Source organism: Leptosomus discolor, chromosome 4 (assembly GCF_034619465.1).
Source record: "Leptosomus discolor isolate bLepDis1 chromosome 4, bLepDis1.hap2, whole genome shotgun sequence".
Taxonomy (NCBI): Eukaryota; Metazoa; Chordata; class Aves; order Leptosomiformes; family Leptosomidae; genus Leptosomus; species Leptosomus discolor.
The window spans coordinates 76380097-76394196 of NC_141394.1; the positions used below are offsets into that span (position 1 = coordinate 76380097).

General features: G+C 44.7%; 1 protein-coding gene across 1 annotated transcript in view; it reads right to left on the reverse strand.

The window, feature by feature from the left end:
• The window catches only part of FGFRL1 (fibroblast growth factor receptor like 1), a 175640-nt gene that overhangs the window by 7127 nt on the left and 154413 nt on the right, over positions 1–14100 (reverse strand). The window contains exons 4-5 of the mRNA XM_086464562.1: positions 6191–6271; positions 477–761 (exon numbers count right to left, since the gene is read on the reverse strand). Coding sequence (XP_086320688.1) covers positions 477–761; positions 6191–6271 — 366 coding nt within the window. The remainder of the gene's footprint in view (positions 1–476; positions 762–6190; positions 6272–14100) is intronic.

Below are 14100 nucleotides of genomic sequence, written 5' to 3' on the forward strand. Positions count from 1 at the left end.
TTCTGCTAATTCCCTTGGGAGACTTCTCTAATGAAGTGGGCTTCCTATTACAGCTATCTAGACAATTTTCAATTGATTGTTTTCACACTACTACTGCTCTGATAGAGTAATCTGTGCCATCCGAAATATTTCCACCCCTCCTCTATGGTTGATAAAAGGGCTTTCTCAGTTAGTTCTCAGACTGTCCTTGAATTGAGTCTGTTGATAATGTAAGACTGAACTGGGCAATGGTGAACTTTTACCATGCAGGTGCCCTTAGAGATGGCTGTTTCCCAACTATCTCTCCTTATTACAGCTACTTGCCCAAGTGTTAGGTTTATTTTAGTTTCAGTAATGTCTCTGCTAATGTTTTTAACACTTCCCCATTTCTGTGTCCAGCTATCACCACCACACACTTGCTATCACCCTCTCTTTACTCAGCCAGCCCCCTTATCAAAGCTCCATCCCTGCCTTTCCACCCCAAAGGCTGCACTTACGGATTACTTCAACTTTGTACGTTGCATTGATTTCTCCAACTTTGTTAAACACTCGGCAGGTGTATTTCCCACTATCCTCTGGCTTCAGGCTCTTCAGGTTCAATGTCCACTTCTTCTTCTTGTTCTCCCCAATCTCTTGGGGTGTGAGAGGCTTATTGTCCTTGAGCCACGTGATGTCAGGCCGTGGGTTCCCGCTGGCCACGCACTTCAGGCGGATGGAGCTGCCAACAGGACGGGCAATCACTCTCCGTCTCATCTTGGCAGGCTGCGTGAACCTGGGCCGGGCTGCAAAAGGCAAGAAAAATTGACTGTGGTGAGCAAAGGGCATGCAAAGAAGGATACTGCTGTCAAGTGTTATAGCTGAATTTGCTTGAGAGGCACCCAGCAGCCCCATACATACCAGTGTAACACTCTTCCTTAGAAAGGAGACACCATCCAGCCTGATGCATTTGAGTGTTTACTGGACTGCTATGTCCACTGCATTAGCCTTCTGCATAGCACAACCCTGGAATTTCTCAGTGTCTCTAAGGCAACTGCATCAGACCATCTCACAAGATAATACCAAAATCAGGCTATTGTAGCTGAAGGCAAAATGCAATCCCATAATCACATTATAATTGTTACCATATTCCGTGCCACAAATGCAAGTCCTTAGACAAGACCAAAGGAAAAACCTCAGATTCCTGTCAGGCTGACCATTTTCTCAATCTTTTGCCGGTCACTTGAAGCTTCATTTCCTGAAGATGTTTTGCCTGTTAGTTCTCATTGGCTTTAGCAGGACCTAAGAGTCAACATCTTTTCAATATGTAGGAAAGTCTTAGAAGCGTGCCAGACTTTTGTACATTGATCTGAACTTAACTGTATGCAATTCATTCAACATTAATTTATGAAGAATTCACACTGAAATGCCCAAAGAAGCAAACAAACAAATGGCAAGACCCAATAAAAACCCCTTGAGTTTGCTATTAGAAGATACCCCATGCCAGTCCATCCCAAAAATGGAGAAGTTGAAGCAGTAGCCGCTGGTGGACAGAATCATATGTTAAGATAGTCGCCTTGTCTTAGCAAGGAAATCAGCAATATTTCTAATGGCAGTGACAAGAAAACTGGAGAAATGCAACGTCCCCACCTGGCAAAATCTGAAACTTACACCCTCAACTGCACCTAAGTTTAATTCAGATTATGTCAGAATTCCAGAAGGAAAAGAGGTGGTACTTTTACACCCTAGTAGCTTTAGTGACATTGCAGAGTTTTCCTGTGAAATCATGAGTTGGTCTAACTAATCAATATAAAGCAAAAAACCTTTGCAAAAACTTTTAAGACAGTTGAAACAACAGAACATGATTTGTAGCAAGGCACCAGCTTGTCTAATAGTACCCTGTAATGAAGAATTCAAAAGAAATTACAAATTTCTCACAATTACTTTAATTATGCAATGCCAGTTCAGGGGCATTTCCAACCGCAGTCTCCTGCTGAGATTAACACTACTTCTGACTCCTACTTGGCACTGTCCTTCTACATCCAAAATGCTCCTGCCAAATTCACCTGCCTTCCTTTTTTTTTTATTTTGGCAAAGCTAGTTTCTCCTCCGAGTACATTCAGCATTTCCACAACAGGTTTCTCCCCCTGCTTTTGAACCTCATTTTCTTGCTTTACCATGATCTTACTCTTCAGCCCCAAAGGGCACTCACTATGCGTTTTGGCACTTCCCTGGTAAATCCTCCCTGATCCTTTCCTTGGGAAATAAGAGGAATAGGTAACAAGTGGCCTGCTCTGTGGCACACTGGTTTGAATTATGCCTGTCAGCCACTGGCCTTCACCAATGACAACTGTAAAGCCACAACCTCAGCAGCATGTAACTCCAAAGCAAGCTGAGAACGTTGTGCTCAGGGAAGTTAGCTCCAGGATGGCACGGTGGGACTGTCTACTAGAGAGCTAGCCCTCCTGCCTAGGGCTGAGGGCCAGAAGCTCTGGGATGTGCATTATAGTGGAGCTTTGCTGTATGGAGGAGGCTGGTTGTCTGCAGCTTCCTCTCTCCAAGAACTGGGGAATGGCAGCCATTGCCCTCTGAGGTCTGTGAACATATCCCTTGGTCCTCACCCCCCTGCAGCCTTGCTCAACATCCCTCCCTCTTGGAACAAGACACCTCTTGGCATAACCCTCTCTTCAGAGTCCTCTTCTGTAGGGGAAACCATCTGCCTCCGCAGCCTTTCCCTTGCCCCCTGTTGGCTGTCATTTTGGGTCCCAGCCATGTCATGTTATTTCAAACTCTTGCTCAGAAATGCTTTACTCTCCATACAGAGGCTTTCATGTGTAATCTAATGAACGAGAGCAACTCTGGCACTGAAAGTCCTTGCCGTGACAGCTGAGCAGCAAGTGTGACATACTAACCCACTCCACGGGTCGTGGTGCCGGGTATTCCCTCAGCGGTCTGCTGCAAGCGGAGGCCCCCTCCCAGCAAAAACAATCACCACCCTAGAGAGACAATTAACCCTGTCAGAGCTACACGTTGTGAGCAATGACATGCTGAAGTTTCAGTCTGAGCCAAGGGAGACGTGCTGATAAGGTCTGTCATTGCAGAAATTGAGTGGATTTCTGGAAGGTGCACGGAGAGGTTGAGAACCAGCTGTGAAATGGGTCTAAACAGTTACCCTCTAATATGGTAGTAATTTACTCCGAGACCAGGAACTGCAGGTCCAGGTAGGGGTAGAAACTCACAGGATGAGATTCCTGGGCTGGGACTAACATATCAAAGAGCAGGCTGGAGAAAATACAGTCACACTGCCCATGCAGAGATGGTGAGTCAAGCGAGTGACTCTAAGGTTTCACCTTCCCTTACCTCTTCCCTGCTTCCACAGCAATATTTTGGAAGAAATTTTTACACTTGGTAGTGCCTCTGCTCAGTGAGGGCATTGCATCTGTGAGGGCATTGCAAGACAGAAACTCTCTTTCCTCACAAAAAAGCAGGCCTACAACATTTGTGGCTTTCCTCCTACGGTGACTCCCATGAATCTGTCTGGAGTTTTGCATTCTCTCCTCGTACATTGTTGCCCAGATACATACCAAACTACAGGTAAAGCTAAACTTCTTTGGCTCTTTCTGTCTTTCCTTCTTCTTCTATTTAAAGAAGGTTAAGTGATTATGTGGTCTCAAAAGCTACTCCAGGCTGTGTGCAATATGCTGAAACCAGATCCATTTACACAGTCCTGAATGTTTCCCTGACAAAAGCCTGAATTGGACAAGTTTAGAAAAGCCAGTTAACAAAAAAGTAGAACAAGAGACACACACACATAAGAGAGAGAAAGAGACCCAGCAAGCACAAAGGAGAAAGAGGGAGAAGCTGCAGTGTGAGAGGCAGAAAAAGTCTCTTTTGAGTTGGTGCTAGCAAATGTCTGTCCCCAAATCTGTGCCATTTAAAGAAGTTTTGCTTGTTGGAGTGCCAGCGAAGGCCCTTACAAAGTGCCTCTGTGTTATTTATACTTCACATTCTTGTTCTCCTCCGCATCACTTGGCGTTTGCTTCATAAACATGAACCACACATTTGTACAGTATAAATTATGCCACACAGAAGAGCAAGGGAAAACACAAGTGGATGGGGACAAAGAGACAGTGTTGTGTACGGGTTCCTTGCTGAAATGCTGTTTACCATGAAGATTTATTCAAGCTAATGAAAATTAAATGAAACAGAAAGCTGTCAGCACAAAGACCTGGGAAGGAATTCAGCAGTCTCTTCTCCCTGTGGGACACCTCGAGGTGCACAGATTAGTCCCAGAGGCTCCTGTTAGATGTTGCTCATACAAAATGGGTAGTTAGCTAAAACATGCAGTCTGCTGTGATTCTGCTACAATTACCTACGCATAGTGATAGTCAGAACCACTCCAAGCTTTCATGATACTTACACAAAAAAGTGTCATGATAAGACTAAGTATTGAATTACTTCCAAGTCTTTTGGATAAGAGCTGAGTCAGCTGTGGGAAGATGTGGGTAGGGGTATGTATCCTTCCCCACATCAGGTCCCTGCTCTTGATGGGGGCAGGACCTCTCCTCAGCGATACCACTCCATGATGGTAGCTGGAAAGCGAAGAGGAGGTTTGGTGGTTTTTTTATCATGCTTCTCTCCCACTTCTCTAGGGCCCAGGACTCTGCACAAACTGCTCCTTCACCCATGTATCCTCCAGAGACCTGCAAACATACACTGACCCTCCCTGCACATCAGCTCAGACCAGCAATTTGCTGGTGAACACTGCCAGATGGAAAGGGCTGGGGGGTGTGTGTGGCCTGCTCCAGCCATTTCCCTGCTTGGGGAGGGGAGACAGGAGGGAGGGAAAGGGGAAAAAGCAGAGGTGCAAGAACACTCTGCAGCACAAAGAAGGACGGCGCCAGGGCAGCACAGAGTAAGACACAATCTGATATGAGATTGTCAATGGCTAATAATTTTAATAGTGCTTACATGTTTTTTCATAATATTATTGTTGTATTGATCCATCATCCACCAGCTTTATCAGCAGCACATCTGCCATGGCATTCAGTGTCTGCTCCTACCTCAACCAGGGTAATGAAGAAAGGAGAGATGGCAGCTTTTCTTGCTAGCTGCTGAATCCACCCTGAAGCACTCCTGACCTGTATTTTATCTAAGCCCCTCTTTCTCCAGCTCTGAAATGTTTTCATCTTTTTCCAGAATGAGTGGAGTTACTTTCCTCTCCCAGAACAAGCTCAGTCTCATATGAATCTGTGATTCAAAGATATTATGGCACTGTTTCGTCCAGGTGTGGCCTGGACTACACCACAGCACACCACATCCCTTGTTTGCCATCTCCTGAAGAAACCTGGCCTCAGCTCCAGTGGTGGGGCCTCATATGGTGAAAGCTTGACAGGTTACACCCCTACCATTGCTATGAGGTTACTCCCTGGCCACAAATGTGGTACAAAGCCATCTCTGTATTATAAAATGAAAAGGAGGGATGTACTGCAAGAGCAAAATGGAAATGCTGTGCTTCACCCCTTGAGGTCATAAACTCACATCGCACTCCTGTCAGGAACGGCCAAAAGCTGTTTGGCATCACCCTGACAACTTACTGTCCTTCAAGGAGTGCTTGGACCAAATTTTGGACCTGTGAGTCTTGCGGTGATTCAGAACCTGTTCCAAGTGAGATTTTAGCCGTTCCCCAAAGCTCTGCAATAGCATAAAAATCCTATACTTGAACAGTCCAGGTCTTAGAGAAGTTCATGCAGGTGTTTAAAAGAGAAAGTAATTTAAAAAATAGTCAGCTTTGGCCTAATGCTAATTCTCCTAAAGTGAAGTCAGACCTCCCATTTGCCCTCAGTGGGAACAGTGTTATGTTGGCACCGAAGGCTTTTGGAAATACTGCTCTAAAAGTCAATATGCCTTTTATAGACAGTCTATGAAAGCTGTAATAGCTGCTCACGCAAAAGAAAGTCACTGCCCAGAAAAACAAATGCAAAGGAGAACCACGCTGGGGTATATGGCAGGGGGCCCTAGAGCGGACCATGGGCTGCATTTCGCAGAAGGATCCTTTGATGGGATCCATTCACACCGACATGTTCAGCTGATGCTCTGTTTATTATTCAACCATCCTTAGGGAGAACTCACTCCAGTCACTCTGCCTTTCCTTCCCTTCAGCAACTGAGAAATGTGCATGAACAACACTGAACTATGAACTGAGGAAAACAAAAAACCATACATTGCTCCTTACCCCATTGCTTCCCAGAATGATCTTCATATTCTCCATTGGAGCCTTCAGGTACCTGGCTATCCTTTCCTGAGCTGGCATCATCTGCAAAAGAAAGGAAAGGAAGATGTTAAGAAGGTCTCCTCCAGTGCAGCAGTACAATAATAAGAGTTTGCATTTCCTCCTGGAGGCACCATGCAGCTGAAACACACTCAATGTACATTTGGCATCCACATCCTGGGACTTACAGTCTGGCCAGTTTAATGAACAATTTAGTTTGGTGCTTTCTGAGCTTTTCGGCAGGCTACCAAAGCAAAAGGAGATTAATCAATGTTTCCATTAATAGCTGACAAAAGTCTCTTTGTTTATGTTTACAGGTTGCTGTTCCCTATAAGGGGCTGGTCCATTGTACCTTCTAAGCAAATAATGGTATAAATCAAAATTATAGATAATTAAACCTAGGAGGTGGGGGAAGACTTATGTGATCAGTCACACAGAGCACAAGCAGCGGAATTAGGACCACTAATTTGCTTTTCAGCTTCCATACAACGTCAGGAAGGCTAGCAGGTGTGGTATCAAATGATTCTTCAAGGGACGTTGAATGCAAATCTATGGCTGGAGAAAGCAATATTGAATTGAAAAGCTGTTTGTGGTTTGTTTTTTGTTTTGTTTTGTTTTTTTTAAAGACCACCCAACACACCACTTTGTCCCTTACCACTATAGTTGTCTATACCACTACCACAAAACCATCAAGGTCTCAACCCTGTGCCCTGTACTGCTAGGAGAAACAGAAATCAGCACAAGGTGAAACCCCCACCTTTCCAGCAGCCCCCATCTCAAATCGCCTCTGTGGTATGGCCACCTACGAGGTCTCCATGAGTGCTGAAGGAACAGGAGAGTGCTCTGAGCCTCCTTCTGCAACCCCAGTGATGCTGGTGGCCTCACACCTCTGCAGTGCCCAGAGGTGAAGTTTTTTCCTCCTCCACTAACAACCTCTACTGCACAAGAGCTCAGCTCAGAGCATCCTCTTATAGCAATGCATCACACCAGGAGGGAGGTACACTGGAGGGACTTTGGGCATGTAAAGGTGACGGTGCAGCAAATTATGGCTCTTCCAAAGCTACTTCTGTGCTCTACAGGTGGCGCAGCCCCATACGGCAGCTGGATTTGAGGTGAAGATCTTGATCAAGAGCTACTTAGCTTCTAGCTAAAGTGCACTGAAGTGTGTGAAGTTTGATTCTCAGAGATAGGTCAGGTGAAGGCTGTGAAAATGTTCACCTCAATAAGGAATGACTCTGCAATGGTGTAAAAAAACCCCTAAAAATCAAAAGAAGTGGAAACATCTGACCTAAGGAATGAATCCTTCCAAATGCCCAACTCCTAAAACCCATAAGAAAAAGGTCTTACGAGCAGAAGAGAGGAAATTTCTTTCTGTAATCTCTGTGGCAGAGAAGAAAAACTTCTCTCAGCTTACACATAGGCATATCCCCCAAAAGATTACAAATAGTAGAACTGCTTTTTACAGTTGTTTTAGAAGTTGGGTTTTGCTTAAACAGTGTTTGGTGCATAAATTTTCATGCAGTCATTGTGCGAGAAGAATGTGTGTTTAACCCTATCCTCACCCCAGTTTCTGCTATTTTGGAAAACCATCCGATCTCTTCATCATGGGGCATTTTATGCCGACAGATGCTTCACTCTTCTTTGCTGCTGTCCCTTAAGCAGAGAGGCTGCAACGCCATATGGGTTTGTCCCCCCTCACCCCTGACAGATTTTTCTCTTCTCCTTGTAGTTACTTCGGCACAGCTTCCCCATGAGGTATGTACAGCTGTCACTTCGAGTGGAAAAGAAAACTTTCAGGACAGCAGCACGCCGTGCTCTTAGTTCAGCAGCTCACTCCAGCTGACTGCCCCTTCCCACCTCCCTCTCACCCTCTGTCCGTCGCTGGAAACCCAGAGGCTTTCCCGGGTGCCCCAGCCAGCTCCCAGCCCAAACCACAGGGAAGCTGTGTAAAACACAGTCACACTTGGGAAACATCAACTTTCGCACAGTGCTGTGAGTGCAAATGCACCCTCCAGGCTCCGCCGAGGCTGGCCCGCTGCCTCTGTAACGGAGAAGGCGGGTAGCCCATGTGCTGTGTTTTGCAGATATATTTTTACAACCTTGGCAAACTGAACGCAGGGAATACAAATATATCCATTATATATGATGGCTTGCATATGACAGATTGTCTCCTTTCAGTCAAAATACTGAATTGATTATCTTCTGGCACTTGTACAACATTTCACATAAATATCAGTAGTGCTACGAATGAAATCTTGGATGATCTCTGACAGAGAATTTAGCAAATCCCTTAGCACAATTAGAAAAATTTATTGCATAATGGAGAAGAAAGAAAAACTGTGGTCAAAGATGTAGGATTCCTGCCCATTGTTAACTGCCGAATATCTTAAAAGTGGTTAAGACGTTTAAGTGGTGATGTTCTGTCAATTAGATCTTAATCCTACTCAGCTTGGTGTACAAAGAGCAGTATAGCCTCCCTTGCCTCCTGCCTCATGTTACAGTATGTCAGCCCATGTGCGCTCCTCCTGCCTACACACAAGGACTGACTGGAGTTCTCAACACCTCTTGACACGCTGCCAAGCTTTTGATGTAAGCAAAATTTGCTCTGAATCTGTTTGATCCTTTGAAGATGCTTCTTCAGTTGTTATCCTGCCAAATCGCAAACCTGCAGAGTAACCTACCAAACCCAGAAAAAATTGGTTTTGGGGGAAGAGATCAGAATAACTAACGTCACCGCACTGAGCCTGTGAAATAGATAATTTGGCGGGGGAGCAAGATTGAAACAAATTACTGCATGCATTTAGACATGTTGGTTTAGACCCACTGGAACTCGTTTCATGTTTGTTAGGAATGTGGTAACCTTAAAAACAACACATAGCAGAAGTCTCGAGGTGGGGTAAATGTCATAAACATGGAAAACCATGTAGAGCAAAACTGCTCCTTCGCATCCCCAGAGCTGCACACTGAATGAAGGTTGTTACAGCACTCTCCCTGCCAGCTGCAATATACAGTGAATTGGGCTCCTACCTTCATCTGAACTGTATCTGAATGAACTCACACTCAAGAACTGTAGGAAAAAAGCTGATTCATGACTCATTTTGGGAAGATTCCCTGAATCCCAGGAATCTCCAGTCAAACTTAGAAGCGTGAGTGAGGCAGCAGAATAGACAGTGATATAAAGCGTTAACCTGGGATGTGAGTGACCCAGGGTCAAGTCCCTCTTCTGCTGCATGCAGAAAGGGATTTGAACCTCCCCTTTCACACCTTGGGTGAGTGCCTTAAGCTCTCAACTGTGGTCTCAGAGAGCCAAAAAAGAGCTTATTGTTACATAAAGTGGAACAGCGCTGTGGGAGACATACCTCAAGAACACCCTTACGATGGAAGACCCCTGTCTGATTCAGATATCACCAAGATTTGACTTCCACCTGCCCCGTGCAAAGTTAGTGCTCTGGCTGCATGGAAAGAATACGTCTCTCCCTGTTTCGAAGAACTTTCTTATTTTTTTTTAATTCTAATATCAAGTGGTTTCCTAGAGTAGGGGAACACTTTTGCAATTGTTCTGGTCCCTGTGCTAGCAAGAATGGATATCTTTCTGTACCCCAAACACACTTTGGTCAGCCTGCTCACTCCTACGGAGGGATCTATGACACTGAAAGCAAAGCCAAATTTCCTGAAAGTTCAGAGGCATCTGGTTCAGCCCAAACCTGCAGTCTGAAGCCTGGTTAATAGTGCCAGATCTGAAGACCTGCTGTTTGCATTTCACCCCAAGCTTTACAACTGCAACTGGCCTGACAATATTCTTATTAGACAGAGGGAAAGTGGACCAGAAAAAACAAGCCACATTCAGATATGTATGACCAGCATACAAAACAATGTTAGTAGCAGAAATCACTTGAGTCTTAGCTATATTAAAAAATGACCTAATAAGCCGATTGCTTACTCATGCTCTTGTCACCTCCCACAGAGGCAGGCAGGTCAGGGTGATAAGTACATACAAAAAAATCAGCCTGCAGCCAAAGGGCAGCAGGGACTAGCTATGCAGCATCGCCAGCTTTGCTGCCAGCAGATTACGGCAAGAGGCAGTGCTAAGAAGGATGAGCTCCTGAAGTTTCCTACAAGCTCCCTTTTCTGTGACCTATATTGGAAGGTCATCCTGTACTGGACTTCTTGGACAGTATCACAGGCTTAGGAGAGCAGCCAGTTGGAAGACGAAGTGGAAAACCTGCCTTGAAAAACAATCACTGACTAATTCTATGTCACGAGAATCTGAGGCTAAGAAAACACATACGGGATTTAGGTGTCCTCATTGTACAGTATCGTTCCGTGGTGTTACAAAGCATGCTGGCTGGTCGAGAAACCTGAAGTGGAAGGCTCTGATATCATTTCAGCTGATAGACCTGGAGACATGGGACAAATTCATTCAGCCCCTTCCCCTCCAAATACTGCACCTGGCCATACAAGACAGGGCCAGAATGGATCCAGAGGCATCAGCCCATTGTTCAGGAATGCCATTCCAGTGGCATGATCCCCAGCTGCCCTCCAGCCATTGCCTCTCTCTTGCTTCAGGATCTCGATCCCCTGGCTTCTAGGTCTGAGACGCCACAGGACTGAGAGGCTGGTGCTGGGCTGGGGAAGTGTGTGGTGGGGCTGAAAGGGCCAGTCATGGGACTGGTTTTGCATGAGTCCTGGCACGTCCGAGTGTGTGAGGGCCTGATCGTCAGTGCTGACGTCATCGGCCAAATTACCCTTTCTTGCCTCAGAAAGCACGATGCTTTATGCATATTGCCTGTCATGTGTCTTTTTGGTCTACCCCCTGTCCCAAAGAAGGCTGGATCTCTGCAGAAAAGGGATTTCTGTGTGTAACTCCATCAACTGACAAAGCACTTCGAGGACCCTATGGGATAAACAGTGCCACATGAGCGGGGTATAGTTACTGCTTATTACCATAGCAGAATTGTTCCACTCCCTCTTAAAAATTAAAACAAATGGAAAATTCTGCACAACGGTCCAGCTCTGAGAGAAACTAATGGGAAATATTCACAGACTGTCACCGAGCAAGGATCAAATTTTACTTACTCACAGACTCTCCATGAAGGCTTCATGGTTTAGCTGAATGAGTATGACTGATTTTCAGGCCAATACTACGCATCCAACCACGAGTCAAAACAACGGCCCAATTTTTGAAGTAAAAATGTAGCCGTAATATTTCTCCATGATTCACAAAGTTGCTTAAATTTGTTATAATGCAAGGCCTGTCCCTGCTCTGACTTGATGGGACCAGCTTTGGAGTCTTTGATGTCAGAGGCCTTGAAAGCCCCATTTCACAGATGAGCCAGCTTTGCATAAATAAACAAAGTGACCTCTGAACTGGAGCCTGAGACCTGAGCACACTTCAAAGCACTGGGGGAGGTGATGGGGGGGCAATGGGGAATGAAGCGATCAGCAAGCATCATTAAAGCAGCCCCCGCTCAATGCTGCCACTGAACAAGGGGTGTAAATAAAAGGAGGGAGGCAAGTGGGGAGGGAGTGAAATGAGGGGGAAAGTGATGTAATCCAGTCAGGCTTGAACAATCATAATGAGGCCTTCTCCCATGGATGAATGAAAGAGATCTCTGAACTCCAGCTTTAAGAGCTGACTCTCACGTTTACCCAGATGCATCATATTTGCACATCACATTTGCTCCCCAGTGTCCTTCACTGCTGCAGATGCCTAGTGACTGACAAAACACAAGTTGCTTGTGGGAGGTGGGTCTTGGGCCTTCCTAGGAGTTAAATCAGAATTTGTTCTGCTGAGCCTAACCAGTAAAACTGAGGGGTGGGAACAAACTATAAATTTAGACAAGGAAGTGATTTGACCTATTTTTCAGTAGTCTTGATGGTGCAGTAGATAGAAGGTAAACACACATGAAAGTAAGTACAATCTGAAAAAGTAGGTCTTTGCAGTTTATCTCAGATAAATTCAGGATTTCCTGTAATGCTTGCTGGAATTTAAGGGGAAAAACTAGGGAAAGATCATTCTGTACTTTGTTTTAGGGTCTTCTGCTATCCTGACTAGTTCGTCTGATGCCCAGATGAATGGCCCATGAAGTATATATGTAGGCAGGCAGTAATAACTTTATCACTTGGTTTGTGGGGATTAAGCCACTTGTTTTCCCCAGATCTCCTTAATGTGGATTAACACTCCAGGTTTCACTAGAATTTCAGCTGGTATTAACCGTCGATGGCCAGGGAAACACATCACAACCTACTGGCTAGCACATGATTTCCATCAGAAAGCTACCACTGCCAGGATTTTATTGCTTGTCTTGTGATATTTGAGGTGTTTCTGCAGGACCTTGATCCTGGCAAGTGACTACTTGAGATTCTAATTTTTTTTTTGCTACTGAACAACAATTCTTAACATCTGTGATTGTAAGGAACACCTCTACACAAATATACCCTGAAAACTTCGAGGAGAAGGAATAAACCACTGATTTTTGTGTTCTTGTGATTTTTCAGCTTGTTTTGTAGTTCTGCAAGGTCTGAATTACGGCTTCAGGACCCTTGGGACTGATGATCCACAGATGAATCCCAAGGCTGATTTGAAATAATGAATAAGATTAAGATGAAAAGTCCTCATCTTGACTAATTCTGAATTTCCTCCTATCATTGAGGTCTAATTTAGCAAGCCTCCTCTCTGAACTCTCCTTTCTGCCAGAGGTAGACAGGCCAAAACTCCAATGAACTCACTCCACTAACACAAACCTGGTATAAATCTTAGATACTATTTTGAATGTTTTCCATAGGTCCTTCACCAACCCCTTCATCTCATGCTCACCATTCCTTAACCTGCCCACTATATTAACAGTGTCACCTACTGTATTAACAGCGCTGATGTTATGAAAAGATAGGAAATGTGTTTAGAAGTTATTTAGAAAGGCACAGTGAAAGCAAAGGGATCAGGAATATTCAAAGGGATGAAAAAAGATCTCATGGAGGAAACCCTTCTCCTTGGGCCCAGCCAAACAAAACCCCTCAAGATAAAAAAAGGAGAAAGTAACTCACAGGAGCACACAGCCAAGGAACACTCTACTTTTCTCAAAAAAAAAAAAAAACCCAACAAAACCAACACAAACTAAAAGGTTACTGGCAGATAATTTGTCTCTGTAACAGGCACTGGAGACTTTACTGCCTACTGCCTTTGACTGCAGTTGGGCCAAAAATAACCAGAGGTATTGATACTGGAATTTCCTGAAAATAAAAATAAAAAATGTTGGTGTTAGTGGCTTTTTTTTAGTATTTTCAGCTCTGGCCATCTTCATGAGAATTTCCATGCAAAAAATTGTCATGTATTTCACTTCAGCCCCAGCACTGAGAAACTCTCTGTAAGTAGGATGCTTTGCAAAAGAAACATTTGCAGCACACCTGCCTCCTGAAACACTGGAGAGGCTCCACAGTCTACAGACCAAAGGCCTGGCTGGGGAGTGAAGAAACAAGAATTCTGTCCCTAGCTAGATCAGTAACTCACATTTTTAAGTTATGATGATATACAGGCCCATCCTATTACTTGTAGATGACAAAGCTACACTGGTGGTTATTGCTGCATCCCCCATCTCAACACACAGGTGAACATACATCAGAAGTGACTGCTTTAAGACCAAAGACAACTTAACTCCCTTCTACAGAATGAAAGAAGGAGTAACTATGGAGTAGCATAGACATAACAGAGCCAGTTTATTTTACAGGCTGGTACCAATCTAGCTCCAACAGCACAGGCAAACCAGTCCTACTTCTCTGGAGAGTTTTAGCAGCCCACAGAGAACCTAGCACTGCTGTGCCTAAGCTGCTACCAGCACCTGAGCTAACTCTTTTACCACCAATTCCTTCTCAATACC